This window comes from Muscardinus avellanarius (assembly GCF_963383645.1).
Source record: "Muscardinus avellanarius genome assembly, chromosome: 14".
Taxonomy (NCBI): Eukaryota; Metazoa; Chordata; class Mammalia; order Rodentia; family Gliridae; genus Muscardinus; species Muscardinus avellanarius.
Window position 1 is genome coordinate 75,310,694 of NC_137800.1, and position 21,606 is coordinate 75,332,299.

Below are 21,606 nucleotides of genomic sequence, written 5' to 3' on the forward strand. Positions count from 1 at the left end.
TGCAGTGGACTTAGGAAACTCCAAACAGCCGAGCTGAGCTGTAATATCCACTTTGGGAACACGGGCTGAGAGTAAGAATGAGGATTGTCAAGGCTGACAATCTAGCCTAGACAGGAGCCAGTAACAAGACCCCTGTATTGGAAGGCCAATCCCAGAGAAGGAAACCTTTACCTGGAAGCCTCTCCTGCTCCAGCTGGGGCAGCAGCCAGCTGCAGAGCAGCCAGCAGGAGCGCCACGGCGGGCAGCCCATTCTCTCCATGAGGGAGACGGTAATAAGTTAACTTGACTGAAGAGTGAGTGTGGGATCCAAGTGAAGGTCATATCCTGACAGGAAGCCTTCCATTGGTGGTGATTACATGAGGAGATGCTGCTAGATAGTATTCATAAATTACTTGGCATGGCTCACAACAAAGATAGGATCTTAGAGAAAATTCAGCATGCATACTGATAATAAATACTCCTCAACCCGATTGTGAAATAGGCCATCGAATCAACACACACCATGGAAAGTGGTTTCCATCTCAGGTAGAGCGGCTCTTCTGGATTTTTTGACCTGTAATGGGTGCCTGGAACCAAAACTATCTTAAGACTCCACATTTCTCTTACAGAGTACTTCAAAATTAGTGTGTGCTGCCAGGCGTGGTGGCGCATGCTTGTAATCCTCGCGCTTGGGAGGCTGAGATAGGAGGATCGCACGGGTTCGAAGCCAGCCTCAGCTACTGAGTGAGGCTCTTGGCAACTTAGTGAGACCCTGTTTCCAGATAAAATATAAAATAGGTCTGGGAGTATAGCCTGGAGGTAGAAAGGCCCTGGGTTCCACCTCCAGTACTACCACAAAAAATATTAGTCTGTATTTCTGGGGGGTGTGTGTGTGTGTGTGTGTGTGCACGTATATAACTGGGGTTTGAATCCAGGGGCATTCTACTTCTTAGCTACACTCCCAGCAGGGTCTCACTAAGTTGCAGAGGGCCTCACTAAGTTGCTAAGGCTGGCCTTGAACCTGTTATCCTACTGTTTCAGCCTCCCAATCACAGAGCCAACCCACCCAGGTGTTTCTGATCTTTTTAAACATGCTGTTCCCAACTTGTGAAACAAAGCCACTAAGGTGAAGACTTGCAATCTTGAATTTTTAATTAATTAATTAATTAATTAACTTATTTTTTGCAGTACTGGGGATGGAACCCAGGGGCATTCTACCTCCGAGTTACACCCCCAGTCCTATTTTTTATTCTTTACTTTGAAACAGGGTGTCATTGAGCTGCAAAGGGCCTCACTAAGTAGTAGCTGAGGCTGTCCATGAACCTCAATCTTTCTGTCTCAGCCTCCCAAATGCTGGGATTACAAGTGTGTGCCACCATGCCTGGCTTACAATCTTGAATCTTGGCTACTTTTTCTCTGGCACCTGAGCTCCTGGAGTTGGGCAAATGAGAACTCAAATGATACCCTTAGGGCCAAAGTGTCTATCAAAGTCCTCATCCCTCGGTGCTCATTGGCAGATGCTGAGCATTCGAATTGACCAACATCCCAGAAAGGGAAGGCATCAGGATGCCTCCAGTGACAAACATTGCTGAATCAGGAAAATAATTGTTATGGCAATTTGACTCCTCCTCTTATAAAGTATGGTTGCCATGACGATGGGAGGAGCTAAAAATGGGTAGGAATTATAAACTACCAAAGACATGCCTTATTATAACACACAGAAGCTTTGTTCACATGGGCACTTTTGACCTTGGTTGATATTAATAGATGTAAAACTGTGGCATTTGGCTGAATGTGAAAACACCAGTGAGACAGGTGTCAAGATGAGCTGAGCAACTCCTTCCCAGACACCAACTGACAGAAACTCAACGACATGGGCCATGAGTACCAACTTTTTACTTTTGTTTTTTTTCCGCTACTGGGGATGGAACCCAGGGGCATTCTACCTCTGAGCTATACCCCCAGCCCTATTTTTTAATCTTAACTTTGAAACACGGTCTCACTAGGTTGTGGAGGGCCTCACTAGGTAGCCGAGGCTGTCAGCAAACTGCGATCCTCCGGTCTCAGCCTCCCAAATGCTGGGATTACAAGCGTGCGCCACCACGCCCAGCTCAAATTTTACTTTATGAGAAGTGTGTGGCCTCAGAGGTTGCTACTGACACCCTGGGTGAAAAATGGAAGAGTTATGTGGTTCAAATCAGTAGCAGGAATGACCAATAGGGATTCCCCATGAAGCAGGGTATCTTGACCTGCAGCCATGCCCCCCTGCTACTAAGAGAGAGGCATTCCTTTTATAGACCAAGGAGGGAACACATGCAAATCTTTTTGGAAGTCCTTTGTACATGAGAATATGAGTGTTATCAACTTGCTTATTATAAAAAATGGAAGAAAAGGATACTCTGGACTAACTGAGACTACTGTGCTTTATCTAGCGGACTCTCTCTAAAGATGATGTCTGTCTGGGCATGCCTGTGATTGTGGCTACTCAGGAGGCTGAGAAAGGAGGATCACATGTTCAAGGCCAGCTTCAGCAACCTAGTAAGGCTCTGTCTTCAAAACAGCTGGAGCTAAGCCGGGCGTGGTGGCGCATGCTTGTAATCCCCTAGCTTGGGAGGCGGAGACAGGAGGATCGCGCAGGTTCGAAGCCAGTTGCGCTGGCTTAAGAGACCCTGTTTCCACATTTAAAAAAAAGTATATCTGGGAGTGTAGCCTCTGGGAATGTAGCCCGGAAGTAGAAGGGCTTCCAGGAACCCCAGTACCACAAAATCAATCAATCAATCAATCAATCAATAGTGCTGGAGATGTAGCTCAGTAGTAGAGTGCCCTTGGGTTCAGTCCAAACTGAACTAACCAAACAACTAACTAGATAACTAAATAAATACATAAATGAAAAAGACATGTCAAGCAAACACTAAGCATTAGAAAGCTGGAGTAGCTATATTAATATCAGGTGACCTAAGCTTCAAGACAAAAATATTCTAAGATAAAGAAGAGTGTTTTGTAATAGAAAAGAGCCAGGAATATCAGGAAGTTATTACAATCATAATTGTGAATGTGCCTAGCAATAGAGCTTCAAGACCCATGAAGCAAAAAATGACAGAATTAAAAGGAGTGATGGGCATTCCATAATCATTACTGTAATTTTAATAGCCCTTCTCAGCAATAGACAGAACAATTAGACAAAGTAAAACTATCAACTACAGTGACCTAAATTAATACATTCAAGCATCTCCTTACAATAGTTCCATCACCAATGAACCGCACATACGATGGTGGGTCCATAAGATTATAATGAAGCTGAAAATTTTCTATCTCTAGTGACACTGTAGACTTTATAACATTGGAGTACAATGCATGACTCGTGTTTGTGGCCATGCTGGTGTAGGCAAACCTGCTGTACTGTCAGTCATTCAGAAGGAGATCAATTTAAAGCTGGGGTGTAGCCGATGGTACATCAATAGCCTGGTATGCATTTGAATCTCCTTTTTTTTGCATTACTGGGGATGGAACCCAGAGGCATTCTACCTCCAAGATACACCCCCAGCCCTATTTTTTTATTTTTTATTTTCGGTGGCACTGGGGTTCCTGGAAACCCTTCTACCTCCGGGCTACCCTCCCAGACCTATTTTATACTTTTTTATTTGGAAACAGGGTCTCTTAAGCCAACGCGAATGGTTTCGAACCTGCATGATCCTCCTGTCTCCACCTCCCAAGCCCGAGGATTACAAGTGTGCGCCACCACGCCCGGCCTCCAGCCCTATTTTTTATTCTTTATTTTGAACAGGGTCTCGCTGACTTGCAAAGGACCTCACTAAGTAGCTGAGGCTGTCCGTGAACCACATCCTCCTGTCTCAGCCTCCTGAATGCAGGGATTATAAACATGCGCCACCATGACCAGCTGACTCTCCTTCATTTGTACAGACAGTACTTCCAGCAAATTTCACACACACACACACACACACACACACACACACACACACACACACGCCTTATTACTGATTTTTCAGAAGAGGGGAACTACTTAACTTTAAGACTTGTATTTGATTGGCTGCCAGTGAAGACTGGTTATAGTTTTGTGGAAATGAACTTCAAAATGTCATGAAATTGGGCTGAGACAGGAGGATTGTGCAGGTTCGAAGCCAGCCTCAGCTGGTTTAAGAGACCCTGTTTCCAAATAAAGTATAAAATAGGTCTGGGAGTGTAGCCCGAAGGTAGAAGGCCCCTGGGTTCCATCCCCAGTAACACCAAAAAAAAAAAAAAAAAAAGTCATGGAATTGGTTTCGTGTGTCATCGATTTCACATTCGGTCTGGGCATTGTCAATCCGTGGTTTGAAAATAGAAATAGACTTCACAGAGTTATATATGTGGGAAGAAAGGTCATAGCAGCAAAGGCTATTTTGGAACATGTTGCTCATCAGAACATGGGCTGGAGAGATGGCATAAAAATGGCTGATGTGAAGAAACCAGAGCGGGAGGTTTTTCTGATCCTGCCACACCTCTCACTGTGCACTTACTCAACGTGCTCAGCAGCCCAGGGCTCTGCTGCTGATGTTTGATTTCACATGTTTAGAAGCTCTTTTCCCTTTGTTCAGTGGCAAGGACAAATCACCCTTTTGATTAGTGAAAAACATTCTCCTGAATACAAATGCAACACAGGACTTTCCTGGTAATAATGCAAACTTTCATGGATTGAAAAGACCAGGAAATATACCAAGTATGAATGTATCACTTCAAATCTCATTAAGATGTATAACTACAATGCACCGATAAATGTAAAACAAAATAAAACAAACAACTAGGAGCTCAGATAGGGTCCACTTAAATTTTATTGTATAAAATCTAGATATAAGATGGGCATGGTGGCACACATTTATAATCCCAGCATTCGGGAGACTGAGACAGGAGGATCGCGGCTTGTGGATAGCCTCAGCTGCCTAGTAAGGCCCTTTGCAACTCAATGAGACCCTGTTTCAAAATAAAAAGAGTAAAAAATAGGGCTGAGGGTGTAGAGCTCAGAGATAGAATGTCTCTGGGTTCCATCCCCAGTAAGGAAAAAAAAATTCTAGATATAACCAGGCGTGGTGGCACGTATCTGTAACACCCATACTTGGGAGGCTTGAGATGGAGGATTGCAGGTTTGCAGGCAGACTCAGTAACTTAGTGAGACCCTGTAACAAAAGAATAAAATAGGTCTGGGGGTGTAACTCAGAGGTAGAAGGTCCCTGAGTTCAATCCCCAGGTACCATATATAAAAAACCTGCCCTGTCTACCTTAAGAGATGTTATGAAGATCAAGTAAATTAAGAGGTGTTTTGTGGTACTGGGGATGGAACCCAGGGACAGTCTACCTCTAAGCTACACTCCCAGCCCTATTTTATGTTTGAAACAAGGTCTCAATAGAGCCAGACATGGTGGCACACACTTGTAATCCCAGTACTTGGGAGGCTGAGACAGGAGGATCGCAGGTTCATGGCCAGCCAGCTACTTAGTGAGGCCCTCTACAGCTTAGTGAGACCATGTTTCAAAATAAAGAATAAAAATTAGAAGTGGGGGTATAGCTCACAGGTAGAATGCCCTTGTGTTCAATACCCACGACTGCAAGATAAATAAATAAATAAAATAAAGCAGGGTCTCACTAGTTTGCTGAGGCTGGCAGGGAATCTGCAATCCTCCTGTTTCAGCCTTTCAAGTGGTAGGATTATAGGCATGCACCACCATGCCCTTCTTTTTTTTTTTTTTTTTCCCTTTTCCTTTATCTTTTTTCTTTTTTATATTTTTATATATTTTTTCTTTTTTTCTTATTCTTTTTTTGCAGTACTGGGGATGGAACCCAGGGGCATTCTACCTCCAAGCTATACCCCTGGTCCTAATTTTTATTCTTTTTATTTTATTTATTTATTTATTTGTTTATTTTGTGGGTCTGGAGATGGAACCTACGGGCATTTGACCTCTGAGCTACACCCCCTGCCCTATATTTTATTCTTTATTTGAAACAGGGTCTCACTAAATTGTTGAGCCTCACTAGCTGAGGCTGTCTGCGAACAACGATCCTCCTGTCTCAGCCTCCCGAATGTTGGGATTACAAGTGTGCGCCACCATGCCAGCCAATTTTTTTTTCTTTTTAATATGAGCTGCTCTTCAACAATTACAATGGATATGCCCTGTCTTATATTTGTGACCTGTCGTCTGTGGCAGGCTTCTCATGCAGGTGGTTTCTGGGAAGGGCAGGGCCTCTTTATGACATATGCTAAACCAACATCAACCAGAGATGATGACGTTAGCCATGCTCTGAGCACGGCGCCGGGTGAGCGGCCCCGGTGCACCATCTGTCCTTCCTGTGCCCTTCAGATGGAGTTGAAGACACTGATCCTGAAGGGCTCACACAGTCTTGTTTCCACTCTTCGTGCTTTGACAGAAGATGTGGTTCATGAAGGCTCGGGCAACCCCAGCACCTCAACCTCCCATGTCCTTGGGTAAATATAGAGCGTGTGGTGATGGAGACCACCAAGTTCTTCCCACAGTCCCAACCCAGGCAGCCACAGGCCTTCAGATCTCTATGAGTCACTCCGCAAACACACCACAAATCTTCTTAATTCTAGACCAGCTTCCCTAAGCTATCCAGCTACCTATACCGCTTCCCTTTTACCGAGTAAAAGGATACATGGTCTATAAAATATTCCTTTGGAAAAGCATTGATGCAGAAAGTAGATCTGAATGCCTACAACATACAGATTAGCACTGCTCTAGGAGCTAAAAGTACAGCTTTGTACAACACAAACACCATTCAAGGTGTTTACACTCTAGTTGAACAGGGGCTGACAAAAATACACCTTTTGGACTCTTCATAGCTTTTGTTTTTTAGGTTTTTTGGTACTGGGGATTGAACACAGAGGTGTTCTACCTCCGAGCTACATTCCCAAACCTTTTCAATCTTACTTTTTTTTTTTTTTTAGGAAAAATCAAAGCAAACATATTTTAAAAAGAAATGAATGAGACATCTATTACCCTCATTTGGTTCACATATAAAATGTGGCTGTTTCTACTAGCTGTCCAAATTCACAGAGCCTGAAATTTTCTTGTAATGTAATATCAAAAGTAAGAATAAAAAAGACTAGAAAATTTCTTTACCTCTGTAGTTTGGTAGATCTAAATATTGTCATGTATAACACATTCTCAAGAACTAATTAAGTTAGAATTTAAGATGGATTGAAGTAATCTTTTCAGATTTTGAAAGCTTTAATTTCATGACAATACTTTGGAGGAGGTAAAACTGTATAGAAATGAATTTAAATTTTTTTTTCTCCCTGCTAGTTTGCTTTTTTTTAGTCTTTATATTTTTTTCAAGTGTCAAAATTTTATGTTGATATTTACTTGTTTTTATTTTTATGTGGATTATATTTAAAATGGCATAGATTCAGACAGTGCTTGGTGCCCTCTCTGCCTTTTATCTTACTTTTTCATGTTGAAACAGGGTCTCACTAAGTTGCCAAGGGTACCCGGGTGTGGTAGCGCACGCCTGTAATCCTAGTACTTGGGAGGCTGAAATAGGAGGATCAAAGCCAGCCTCAGCAACTTAGCAAAATTCAGCAACCTAGTGAAACCTTGTTTCCCAATAAGATATAAAATCAGGTTGGGGTGTAGCTTGGAAGTAGAAGGCCCTTGGATTCAATCCCCACTATTAAAAAAAAAAAAAAAGAGGGCAAGGTGTGGTGGCGCACACTTGTAATCCCAGTGCTTGTGAGGCAAAGACAGGAGGACCACACAGGTTTGAAGCCAGCCTCAGCTACTTAGTGAGGCTCGCAGCAATTTAGTGAGACCCTGTTTCCAAATAAAATATATATAAAAAATAAGTCTGGGAGTATAGCCCGAAGGCAGAAAAGCCCCTGGGTTCCACCCGTAGTTACCACACACACACACACACACACACACACACACACACACATTTGCCAAGGGTCTTAGTTGCAACTCTTTGTATTTTTTTAAACATATTCCAGATTGTAATGATTTCCTGAAAATGTGGCGTCCCAAGATTGAGCAAAAACTTTGCCTAAGCATTCTAAAATGGAATCCTAAGACCCAGCCTTCCAAACCATAACAAAGAGTATTTTTAACACTTGTATTTACATGTTTCAAGAGAGGAGGATCAAAGTGCCTTACTTACCAGTGTGTTGGCCCGATTTATGATTTACACATTTAGACTCACGGTACGTGCGCTCCGTAGGTGTACTCTGGCCTCAGGCCCCATCGATATTAGGGGTTGGCAGGTTGATGAGTAAGTGTCGAAACCCACAGGTTGAATTTCTTCTTCGTACCATCAAAATTAGTAGGTTTCAGTCCAATTTTCTCCAAACAAATCAACAAAGCAGCACCACCTTCACCAGGAACTTTCTGTGACACTATGTGTAGATTCATGCAGCGAGCTGAAGCCAGGGCGCGTTTAGCATAGAGTCCCCAACTCACAAGAGTTCCACGTACAATTTCTTCACTTTATAGTGGTGTGAAAGAAACTGTACTTCGAGTCCTGTACTCTTTCCCGGCTCGAAGTCTGCAGTGGGATCCCCTTTAGCGCTGCTGGACGGCGACAGCAAGGACAGCTCCCAGGCAGCCTGGTGATCCAGGCCCATGCGCACCGGGCTGCGTTGCTATTCCAGGCTATTCTGTAGGTTACTTATATTAAGTGCATTTCGACTTACCGTACTTTCCACTTACGAGGTGTGTCATGGGATGAAACGTCACTATATGCAGAGTAGCCGCTGCCTAAAGAGTCACCAGGCACGGAGGGTTCTCAGGACTCCAGAACCAGGAACCACAGTGAGGCCGGGCCTTGCAGAGAGAAAGAGCTGAATCTAGGCAGCTCAGGGGCCACGTGCTGGTGCGGTGCCCCGAGTTAATTTAACCACTGTACGCAGGTGCCTTCACCTCCTACCCTCACCTGGAGTCCTCTGAGCCCTATCTTGTCTCTGCCTCAGAGCTTCTTATTTTCCCTTTAGCTCACCCACAGGGGTGTTCTGTGCTCTTCTAACTGAGCATATTTTTTTACCCCCAACCCCAGCTGCCATCTGCCTGGTTTGTTCCTGATTTCTAAACTCACAGTTTGAAGGATGTGAAACCCACCTAGGCATCCATCAACAGATGACTGGGTTATAAAATTATGGGATATACACACCATTGGGATTCTATTCAACAATCAGGAAGAACAAGCTGGGCGTGGTGGCGCACGCTTGTAATCCCAGCATTCGGGAGGCTGAGACCAGAGGATTGTGGTTCGTGGACAGCCTCAGCTACTTAGTGAAGCCCTCTGCAACTCAGTGAGACCTGGTTTCGAAAGAAAAGAATACCAACGCCAACCTCAATATCCTGTATGGATGGAGAGGGAGCCAGGGAAAGCCCTCCATGTGCCACGTGCATCACGTTGAATTTCCTTGCTCCTTATTTAGGAAAACCTGCTCATCCCAGGCCGATTTGTAGCTGCCGATTTCCTTGTCTAATTAAAGCAGTTGCTGGGGCACGGTTGATGGGTTGGCTGTTCTTGGTCCAGGTGTGCCCCCCATCTAATTGGCTGTTGCTGGAGGGGCTCCCGCTGTAGACCTTGTATCTGCTGAGGGCTGGCGCATCAGCAGGGCCTGTGGAAGTGCTGGGGGCGCAGCAGACACCGTGGCCGCCCAGTACAGTAGTGTGGTGGCCTTTGTTGGCTTCTCAATCACACTTTCTACTTTTTTTTTTTTTTTTTTTTTTTTTTGCGAGTCTGGGGATGGAATCCAGGGTTATTTGACCTCCGAGCTACACCCCCTGCCCTATTTTTTATTCTTTATTTTGAAACCGGGTCTCACTGAGTTGCAGAGGGCCTCACTAAGTAGCTGAGGCTCTCTGCGAACTGCGATCCTCTGGTCTCAGCCTCCCGAATGCTGGGATTACAAGCATGCGCCACCATGCCTGGCTTTACTTATTCTTTAAGAAACCAGTTCATCTCCTGATAAATCATAATATATCACCATAGTATATTGCTATTAGCAGAACAACAATCACTAGGATATTTTTTTCATTCTGTGGTAGGTGTAAGGATTATTAAGTTTTCTTTTCTTTTTTCTTTTTTTCGTGGTACTGGGAGTGAAACTCAAGGGCTTTTCTACCCCTGAGCTATACTCCCAGACCTATTTTATACTTTGGAAACAGGGTTCACTAAGTTGCTGAGAGCCTCACTAAGTAGCTGAGGCGGTCTCTGAACCTGTGATCCTCCTGTCTCAGCCTCCCAAGTGCTTGAATTACAAGTGTGCACCACCATACCCGGCCTGATTTTTAAGTTTTCTATCATCAGTGTTTCTTCCTCATTTTTCTGAGGTGTAAGGGATAATATCTGTTCCTCCAAAGGTGTGTGACTCAGCTGGGCGTGGTGGCACATGCTTGTAATCCTAGTACTTGGGAGGCTGAGACTGGAGGATTGAAGGCTCAAGGACAGTTTTAGCAATTTTGTGAGGTTCTCAGCAACCTAGTAAGACCCAGTTTCCAAATAAGAAATAAAATTGGTCTGGGGATATATCTTGGAAGTAGAAAGCCTCTGGGTTCATTTTCCAGTACCACAAAACAAACAAAGGTGTGTAACTCACCTTTGTGTGTGTGTGTGTGTGTGTGTGTGTGTGTGTGCGCATGTGGATGTGGTACTGGGAATCAAACCCAAAGGAATCTACCTCTGAGCTATACCCTCTTTAATTTTTTTTTTTTTTTGCAGTACTGAGAATGGAACCCAAGGGGCATTACCTCCAAGCTATACCTCAGCCATATTTTCCATTCTTTCTGTTGTTGTTGTTGTTGTTGTTGTTTGGTTGTTGTTGTTGTTGTTGTTGTTGTTGTTGTTGTTGTTGTTTTGGTACTGGGGTTCCTGGAGGCCCTTCTACCTCCGGGCTACACTCCCAGACCTATTTTATATTTTCATTTGGAAACAGGGTCTCTTAAAGTTGGCTTTGAACCTGCGCAATCCTCCTGTCTCCGCCTCCCAAGCACGGAGATTACAAGCGTGAGCCACATGCCCGGCTCCATTCTTTATTTTGAAACAGGGTCTCACTAACTTGCACAGGGCCTCCCTAAGTAGCTGAGTCTGTCCTCAAACCATAGTCCTCCTGTCACAGCCTCCTAAATGCTGGGATTACAAGTGTGCGCCACCATGTCCGGCTTTAAAATTGTTTTGAAACAAGGTCTCTGAGAGTCTTGCTAAATCGCTGAGGTTGGTCTTGAACCTTTGATCTTCCTCTCTCAGCTTCCCAAGTGCTGGGATTAGAGGCATGCGCCACCATGCCTGGCTTATGACTCACTTTTTATGGGGTTTGCACCTGTTTTAGCAGATGGCCTGGAAGGATCTAGATAATGCACTCGCAGATGGTTTGGGCCCTGGGATCCAGAGCTGGACTTGCTAGGGAGGCATGAGTGTGTCTGAACCAATGTGTTTAGAAAATACCAAGGAAACAAATAGAAAGAGCCAGGTCCAGGTGGCAAGTTCAGAAGGTCAAACAGGTCACAATCAGGATGCAGCACAAGGATGGGACACAACGGGAGAGATGGAGGATGCTGTGAGAGCTGCTGAGACGAGACGAGCTGCCCACGTTCCCTTTTATGGACTCGCAGGGGGCGCATGGTTCCTGTTCTGGAAGAGCCTGTTTCTTTGCCTTCTCCTGTCTCTCCTGGCCACATCCTTTTGTCTCAGCGTCTGAGAGTTAGTCATCTCCCCCATATCACCTTGGCACCTCTTCCTTACCGCCGGGGCATTTCTTCCCGTCTATCTCAGAACTCTCCAGTGTCCTGAATCGCCTGCAGTGATTTGTCTCAGGCCCTCTGACCAGCGTACTTTAAAGAGCAGTCTAGCCTGGGCACGCCTGTAATCCCAGTACTTGGATGCTGAGACAGGAGGATCGCAGGTCGGAAGCCAGCCTCAGTAACTTAGTGAGGTCCTCGGCAACTTGGCAAGACCCTGTTTCAAAATAAAAGGGCTGGGAGTGTAACTTGGAGGTAGAACGCCCCTGGGTTCATCCTCTAGTACCCAAATAACAGTAGTAGTAATAATAATGAATAGTAATAATAATGATAATAATACAGTCTGTGAGACAAGTTTTTGCCTCTGCCTTCTAGGTCACTGAAATGCCTTGTGCAGCCTGCGGATGGTTGGAGATCCAGCTTGTGTCTTCCCCGTGAAGCTCTGCTCTGGTATCATGCCATGCCTGGGAAGAGCTGCTTTAGACATTTTATGTTGAATATCCTGCCCCACCTTGTTCCCAAGCCGGATAATCTACCTAGGCGGTTAAGGCCATTTGTCATTACATCCCTGATGCGTTCCTACATCCTCGCACAGACGTACATCTGATTCTCCCACTCGGTAATCTACAGGGGAGCAAGCAATACTTTGCTCACTGTGTGCTACAAAGTCCACACCTTTGCTGCTAGGGCTGTCTGAAAGGACACATGCACAGCTTTATAATTAAAAAAAAATGATGCCACCGGTAATCCAAAAATCTTTTGAATTGGCTCAACACTAAGATTATTAAAATGTCCATTATTCCTAAGGCAAGCATTTTAAGCTCAATCCGCCGTTGGCCTACTTGCAAATAGGCGGCCTCTAGGAACTCACATCTCCATGTAGAACAACTCTCTTACACACTCGGGAAATCCGTGAAGTCACCAACCTAAAGGTGACGTCTTAGGGTAGAGCGTGGAGTGAGGGAGAAGGGATCTGCCTCTGGGATTCCTATGTGGAATGCATTCACTAATGGTGGTCCAGGCAGCCGGAAGTCTTGCTATTTAGTGGTCTATAAAATGAGCAGTGGCAGCAAATCGAGCTTGTGTGAACTGACATGAGAACCCGGCCCTCACACTTTACTCCCGAAGACAAATGACAATCTTTTGGAATACAACCTACTCATGATAATATACATCTTACTCACAATGGGGCTATCCTTAGTGTATACATCATATGATTGTAGTATGCGCTTTGTATAATGGCATACTAATTTTTGTTGCTAAGTCATCAGTTACAAGCTCTCAATTTTCTTTCTTTCTTTCTTTCTTTCTTTCTTTCTTTCTTTCTTTCTTTCTTCCTTTCTTTCTTTTTTTTTGCGATACTGGGAATAGAACCCAGGGGCATTCTACCTCCAAGCTACACCCCCAGCCCTAGTTTTTATTCTTTATTTTTACACAGGATCTCACTAAATTGTGGAGGGCTTCAGTAAGTAGCTGAAGCTGGCTGTGAATCTGTGATCCTCCTGTCCCAGCCTCCCAAGTCCTGGGATTGTAAGTGTGGGCCACTATGCCCAGCTAAACTCTCACTTTTCAAAAGCAGTATTTGTATGTATTTGTGTGTGTGCGTGTGTGTGTGTGTGTGATGCTGAGGATGGAACTCAGGGACATTCTACCTCCAAGCTACATCCCGGCCCTATTTTTTTATTCCTTATTCTGAAACAGGGTCTCACTAGGTTTCAGAGGGCCTCACTAAGTAGCTGAAGTTGGCCGCAAATCTGCAATCCTCCTGTCTCAGCCTCCCAAGTACTGAGATACAAGAGTGGGCCACCACCCCTGGCTCAAAAGCAACATTTTTCCCAGGTGCAGCAGCACACACCTATAATCCCAGTACTTGGGAGGCTGAGACAGAAGGATGCCAGCTTTGATGCCAACCTCAGCAATTTAAGGAGACTTTGTTTTAAAATAAATAGAAAGGGCTGGGGTTACAGCTGAAAGGTAGAATGCCCTTGGTTCAATCTTCAGTAAGAAAAAAAAAAAAGCCATATTTTCTCCCTGACACATTATTTTTCTTGTTGCTTTTGAAGGCAGTTATTTGTACTAATAAATAACCACCAGGATGTTTGCCTTAGCTTTAAAAATATATATACAATTCTAAAGAGCCAGCTGGCCTCTCACACTCTGGAGCTGGCCCACATCCTCACTTTTCCTTAATGAACCTCTCTGTCTTTATCTCAGAAAAAAATATTAATAAAGAACCAGCAACTTCACCTGAACTTTCCACCCATATATTGACTCAGTTGCAACATTAACAAATTAATCTTGTCAAAGCTACACTTCGATTCAAGAGGTATTTAAGTGTTTACCAGTGGTCTAAAAGGATCAGTGGAACTGTTTATTTAGTACACAGCGTTTGCAACACATGGGATAAATTCAAATTGCACAAGAGAAAGCCCCCATCACAAAGTGCTTCAGTTACCACCGATAATGAAGAGGCAAGCACAATGTTTTCTGCTATGAACCTGTTACGGTGACTTGACTTATTATCATAAATGTCAACAGGCACATCATCAGGTCTGGGACACTAGTATGTAGTGTTCTGTAGGTCGTTGTCAACCAACGAGGAGACACAGATAATAAAAGACACGTTCACCTTGTTAATAAGCAGTCCAATTGTTTTTCCTTATTCAAGTAACTCAGGACCAACAGTGACTTCACCTCATATACTGTTAGAGCAGCTGAGAACTAAACTCTGACGCCCACTACAAAATCCTCTGAAAAGTCTCCTTTCTTTCTTTGCACATCTAACTGAACTAATTAGCTACTTACTTGTAAAGACAGTTCACACAGCAACAATATATATTCACATATTTTTTTCCACATCTGGTATCTTATTTAAAACTAAGGGGTCTCGAGCCAGTTCCAATTGTGACTGTCACAGTAAGTAAATATGACCTTGGGGAAGTCAGTTAAACTCTCTAGGTCTCCGTTTTCTCATCTCTAAAGTGAGAATAATAGCTGGGTACAGGGTGGGGGCAACGCCTGTAATCTTAGTACTTGGGAGGCAGAGACAGGAAGATCGCCGGTTAGAAGACAGCTTCAGTAAATAGTGAGACTCTCATCGATCTAATGAGATTCTGTTTCAAAATAAAAACAAAAATAGGGCTGGGGGTGTCGCTCAGAGATAGAATCCTCAGGAGCACAAAACCGAATAAATAGATATTAATAATAGAAATGACCTCAGTGAACTAATATTTGCAAATTTCTTAGCCCTGGCAGTATGCATTCAATAAATGGTGGATTTAATTATTTTTCTTTAATGATCACCCTAACTTTTGTAATTCTGGGACAGGGCCGGGGCTTCAAACTCCGGGGCCCGGGCTCCCCCCCTTCCCCACACCATTACCCTCAGTCAACTTTATAGACTCTTACAGAATGCGAGGCAGCATCCAGCACAAGAAGAGAATTCTCCTTGGTGAAGGCCAGAGCCACGGGATGGGAAAGACCCTGAGTGACCATGGGCTTCAGGACTGGAAACGCCTCAGGTTGTCCTAAACACAGGATGGAGGGACCCGAGGTATCTGCCACGATCACATTCCCCTGGTGATCAAAGGTCACAGCCGAAGCCATTACCCTGGAGGGAAAGAAGAGGCTTAACCCAAAGGTATCCACCTGGCCCATCAGCTGCATACTGGAGCTGAACACCTTCACTCTGGTGCTGCAGGCCCCGGTGCCCAGGGCCACCGGGTGCTCTAGGACCGCGACGGCCCCGGTGAGCCCCGACACCGCCACGCCTCGGGGATTGCACAGGTCAGCTTGCAACCTTTCGTTTCTCCGAAGGACCCCTTCGGGGAAGTCGACTTCCAGCAGGTGCAGGGACCCTGCCTCGGTATCAGTCACCATGACCCCATTCTGGGGGGTGGTCTCCACGCCCCATGGTAAGGAGAACTGGCCTCCGACGACGAGCTTGCTCTGGCCGAAAAAATCAAAGACTTTGATGGAGCGATCGCCGGCGTCGGTGACAACCAGGTGGGAGTCGTGGGTGACGGTGACGTCCAGCGGGTACCGCACGTCCTGGGCCGCGTCTCCCTTCTCTCCAAACTGATGCACGCATCCTCCCGCGGAGTCAAAGACCTTGACCCGCCTCCTGCCATCGTGCACCACCACGACCCGTCCGGTCTTGGGACACAGGGCCAGCCCGGTGGGGTTGACCAGGGTGCCCCACCCGCCAAAGGCGTGGCGGCAGGTGAGGGTCCCGGGGATGCTGGGGGCGGCGCAGGGGGCGGCCGGGGGCTGGTGCAGGCTGGAGCCCAGCAGCTCCAGCAGGTGCAGCACGGGCAGGCAGTCGCTGGAGTCGCAGGCCCTGCAGGCTCGCCTGCAGAAGGGACACTCGAGGGCCAGCGTGCGCGGGTGCGCCAGGGCGGCCACGCAGGCCAGGCACACCACGTGGCCGCAGGGCAGGTTGCGCGGGCGCCGCTGCTGGCGGTGGCCGAAGCGCTCGAAGCACACCTTGCACTCCAGCAGGCTGGTCTCCGCCTCGTGCACGAGCTCGGGCAGCGCGGCCCCCGAGGGCCCAGAGGCCCCCGAGGCCTCCCCGGCCATGGCGAGTCTGCGGTCCGGCCCCTGGGCGGGGCGAGCGCCCTGACGCCCAGCGCCGCCTGCTGCCCCCTGCTGCCCAGCGCCATGGCGGGCAGGGGCGAGACGGACGCACAGCGCGGGCGCTGACCCCAGAGCGCACCTGCAGCCAGGGGAGGGTTAATTCCCCTTTAAGGGTGAGGAAACGCCGCCGTGCAGGTCAAGCGGGTTGCCCACTATTATTCAGCCTGTCTGCAGCGCACGCCTGCAATCCCGGTACTTGAGAGGCTGAGGCAGGAGGATTGCAGGTTAGAAGCCAGCCTTAGGGATTTTATTTTATTTGCGGTACTGGGGATAGAACCCAGGAGCATTCTATTCTTTTTTATTCTTTATTTTATTATTTATTTATTTATTTATTGTGGCAGTGGGGATAGAACTCAGGAGCATTTTACCTCCAAGCTACATCCCCAGCCCTATTTTTTAAATCATTATTCTTTATTTTGAAACAGAGTTTCACTGAGTTGTAAAGGGCCTCACTAAGTAGTAGCTGAGGCTGTCGACGAACCGCTGTCCTCCCGTGTCAGCCTCCCAAATGCTGGGATTACAAGCGTGTGCCACCACGCAGGGCCGGCCCTAGGACTTTAGCGAGATTCTCAGCAATTTAGTTAGACCCTTTTTCCAAACGGAAAAAAAGGAGAGGGAGCTTGGAACCCCAGCATTTGGGAGACTGAGACAAGAGGACAGCCTCAGCTACTTAGGCCCTTTGCAACTCAGTAAGACCCTGTTTCAAAATAAAGAATACAAAATAGGGCTTGGGGTGTAGCTCAGAGATAGAATGCCCCTGGGTTCCATTCTCAGTAACACACACACACACACACACACACACACACACACACGAATAAAAAATAAGGCTGGTAGTGTAGCTTGGAGATAGAATGCTCCTGGGTTCCAGCCCCAGTACCAAAAGAAAGAAAGAGAGAAAGAAAGAAAGAAAGAAAGAGAGAGAGAGAGAGAAGAAAAGAAAAGGAAAGAAATGCACTAGGTAAGTGGCTATCATCTGGGGAACCATTGCTGCAGGTGTCTTCCAGATAATTATGAAATAAGAAAGCTGTTAGTTAACAATACTGTAGCGTTTACTCCATGCCTGTCTTCTTTTAAATGGTTTACAGAGATTTTCTTATTTAAATCTCAGGCAATCCTGTGTGGGCCTATTATTTTCATCGTTCCTTTTCTGCAGTAGAGTTCATAGAAGTTAAACATCAAGTCTAGGGTCCATGGTTAGGAAGAGCTTGGGCTGTAATTTACTTATTTTATATGTATTTTTATTTTTTGTGGTATTAGGGGTGGAACCCAGGGGCCTTTCTGCCTTTGGGCTATATACCCTCAGCCCTATTTTATCTTATTTTTTGTTTGGAAACAGGGTCTTGCTAAGTTGCCAGGCTGACTTTGAACCTGCCATCCTCCTGGCTCAGCCTTCTAAGTACTGGGATTGCTCACATGCACCACAATGCCTGGCTGGTTGGGCTATCATTTAAAGCCAGGCCGTTTTACTGAAGACCCCACTCTTGTTTGCACGTGTCAGCAGCTGGGGTTCATCCTCGGACGTGGATCTGGGGTGTGGTCCAGGCCACTGGGGTTTGTAAACGCTCCCCAGGTGATTATGCTGTCCAGCCACTTGGAGAACCACCGCTGTCTGGTGACACCTTCAAGTGGATCCCGTCTTCTGATCTTTTAAGACTGACAGCAAAGAGGATCTACCCCATGCTGAGACCTTCCAGCAAGAGTTCCTATGACCTCTCTCAGCAACCGGCTGTGTAATTACAGTCTTTCCTGTCCAGATGTCTTACATGAGCAATGCCCTTGGCAAAACCACATATTAGGATCATTTCTGTTTATTTAGATTAGATAGATTGTTGACCTTCTTATTGCTACACTTCTGGAAATAGGATTCTAGCTCCTGTAAAAACCTTAGGAGAAAGGTAGTTTTTTTGTTTGTTTTGTTTTGCAGTACTGGGGACTGAACCCAAGGGTATTCTACCTCTGAGCTACACTCCAGCCCTATTTTTTATTCTTTTTTTTAGAAATGGGGTCTCACTAAGTCACAGAGGGCCTCGCTAAGTACCCGAGGCTGGCTGTGAACACGAGGATCCTCCTGTCTCAGCCTCCCAAGTAGTGGGATTACAAGTGTGCATCACCACACCTGGCTCTAGAGAGAGCTTTAATGTAATAAGAGAGCTTTAATTGTTTAAGAATGAACAATTTCTTATCAAGCATTACATAATCTAAAGATTGTATTGTTAAAACACAGGAATCAACTTAATAGTATGATTTCAGAATACATTTCCATTCCAGATAAATAACAAACTAAAATCACATCCGATAAAAATTTCTTTCAGAAACAATTTTTAAGTCAAGAAACACACTCAAGCCGGATGTGGTGGTGCACACTTATAATCCCAGCATTTGGGAGGCTGAAGCAGGAGGATCTGGGTTCGAGGACAGCCTCAGCTACTTAGTGAGGCTCTTTGCAACTCAGTGAGACCCTGTTTCAAAACAAAGAATTAAAAAATAGGGCTGGGGATTGTGTCTTGAAGGTAGACTGTCCATGAGTTCCATCTCCTGTACCACACACACACACACACACACACACACACACACACTCAGAACATAAAAAATGGAATATTTTTAGAATTAGTGTTGTCTAGTAGAAAAATGAGAGCCATATTATATTACATTGTCTGGGAGTCATCTTTTAAAAAAGTGAAGCCAGTAACATTAATTGTATATTTTATTTAACCCAAAATATGATCACTTTGACCACAAAATATTAATGAACCATTTTTCTCTTTTCTGCGTGTACTATGTAAAACCTAGTGTTTATCGTACACTCAAGCACATTCCCAGGCTCAGGAGTCACATGTGGCTGGCGGCGAGGGCGTGAATCTAGGCCACATCTGTGCAGCAAGATGTTATCTTCTCAAAACTGACTCTGCGGATCCCTGACGAGCTCTAACTTGTCTCTGAGGCCACATTGTTTTAAAACTATTCAAAGACCTCAGTGCACGGCTGAACCCCCGGCCCTTTAGCGTGTTGAGTGCCTCGGCGGGAGAGGGCGCATCCCAACTTCTCGAGCCTTTGCTGCCCCCGTGAGGCGACTAGTGGTACTGCACCTTCCGGCCAGCACGTGGGTTTTCTGACCATGGAAGGCATCAGGAATACAAAGCAGAAAGTATTGCACAAGGGAAACTAGGGGAAAAAAAGAAAAAAAGAAAAAAAAAATACCAATAGATCTGACATTTCCAAGAATTTCCATCCCTGGTAGTTGTACAATATGGTGTGCTGGAAACCTTTGTGACATGCCCTAATTTGTCAAGAATCAAGTGGTTGCTGGGCACAGTGACACATACCTGTAATTCCAGTATTTGGGAGGCTGAGACAAGATGATTGCAGGTTGGAGGCCAGTCTCAGCAATTCAGTGAGATATTGCCTCAAAATAAGATTTAAAAAGAGCTGGAGGTGTGGCTCAGAGATTAAAAAAAAAAAAAAAACACCCCTGGGTTTAATTCCCAGTACAGCAAAAAACAACAAAATAAATTCATTGGTAAATTTGAAGTATGAAAATATAACTTGTGGGCATTTGATTGGGACTTAAGATTTTCTCAGTTATGCAAACTTCAGAACTAAAAAAAATTTTCAGGTTTGAGTTCTTAGTAATGTGGTGACCGGTCAGTGGGTCCCAGCGGGGCATTCTTGGCAATCTTCAGCTTTTTCTGGCTCTCCCCGGTTTCTTGTGGCAGTCCTGTCAACAGAAGCCAGCACTCCCTCCCTTTGCACCAGCCCTTCTCTACTTAACCAAAGATAGAGAGTCCAACTGATCTCGTTTGTTCTTAAAATTGTACTTATCTCCTCTCCCTTTCTTTCACTCCTGTCTTCGAGGAGATAAACTATGTTCCATGTCTGGTCTTGCTCCAGGCTGTATCTTGGCATCTTCAACCATCTGGTGGGCACACACTTACATGCGCTGAATACATGCTGACCACAAGGTCAGGGGAAAATACATAGCTTCAAAAAATCCTGGGCTGGAGGTGTAGCTTGCTGGGAGAATATATGCCTTAGCATGTGCAAGGCTGGATTCAGAACCCAGCGCCATCCCCCCAAAAATTGTTTTTGCAAAGTATTTAGTGACTGGGGAAAGGACTGATAAAATAGAAAAAGGCCAGGCGTGGTGGCACACGCTTGTAATCCCAATACTTGGGAGGCTGAGACAGGAGGATCCGGGTTCGCGGCCAGCCTCAGCTACTTAGTGAGGCCCTCTGCAACTTAGACCCTGTTTCAAGATAAAAGAATAAAGCGGGGCGTGATGACGCACGCTTGTAATCTTCACGCTTGGGAGGCAGAGACAGGAGGATCGCACAGGTTCGAAGCCAGCCGCATGCGCTGACTTAAGAGACCCTGTTTCCAAATAAAAATGTAAAAATAGGTCTGGGAGTGTAGCCCGGAGGTAGAAGGGCTTCCAGGAACCCAAGTACCACAAAAAAATAAAAAATAAATAAATAAATAAAAATAAAAAATAAAAGAATAAAATAGGGCTAGAGATGTAGCTCAGAGGTAGAATGCCCTGAGTTCCATCCCCGGTACCACAGACCACACACACACAAATGTGTGTGTGTATGTATGTGTACACACATATATTATATATGAGTGATTCAGTAGAAATCTTTCTTGAAAAGATAATGTGCCATGTATACATACATCCATACATATGCACAGATATGCATCTAGATTGCTCCCTTTTATGAGAATAGAATGAGAAGCATGTGCTACATTGTGAGAAATAAATCTCCTGGGCTAGTATCACTGTGGGGTTTTTACCTGTCCAGAAATCCCTTTCATTCAGGACCTTGCTTATGTAAGCATCTGTCAGCCTACCTTCTGTGGCTCCCTAGACACTAACACTATATAGAACCAGATCTTTGGCTCATTAGAGGTAGGTGTGAAATGTTTGGTTGTATTCTTTTCTATTTTTTTCATCACCTACACATACTATTACATAATTTCCTGTTTCCTCCTGTCTATTACTGGTAACTTTGAATGTCCATATTAGAGCATTCCCATCTGCTGCAGGACAAGCCACTTAATAAACCACTGTGTGCAGGGACAGAGGCTCAGGTCCTTTATTATTTAAAGTGTTTATTATTATTTAAAGTACAAAGTGAAATAAAAGGCATTTTTAGAAAATCTTGGGTATAACTCAGTTGCTCTAAAATAATATATGTGTAGTATGTATCTTCTATCTTGAGACTTTTTTCTTTTAGTGGTAGTGGGAATGGGACTC

At 45.2% G+C, this 21,606-nt stretch overlaps 1 protein-coding gene across 1 annotated transcript; it reads right to left on the bottom strand.

Moving 5' to 3' along the window:
- Positions 1–15,104: 15,104 nt before the first annotated feature.
- On the bottom strand, positions 15,105–16,298 carry NHLRC1 (NHL repeat containing E3 ubiquitin protein ligase 1; the record flags this gene model as incomplete). Its single annotated transcript, XM_080710937.1, has 1 exon — positions 15,105–16,298. One exon carries the CDS (start codon positions 16,296–16,298, stop codon positions 15,105–15,107), a length of 1,194 nt encoding a protein of 397 aa, XP_080567063.1.
- Between the last annotated feature and the right edge of the window lie 5,308 nt (positions 16,299–21,606).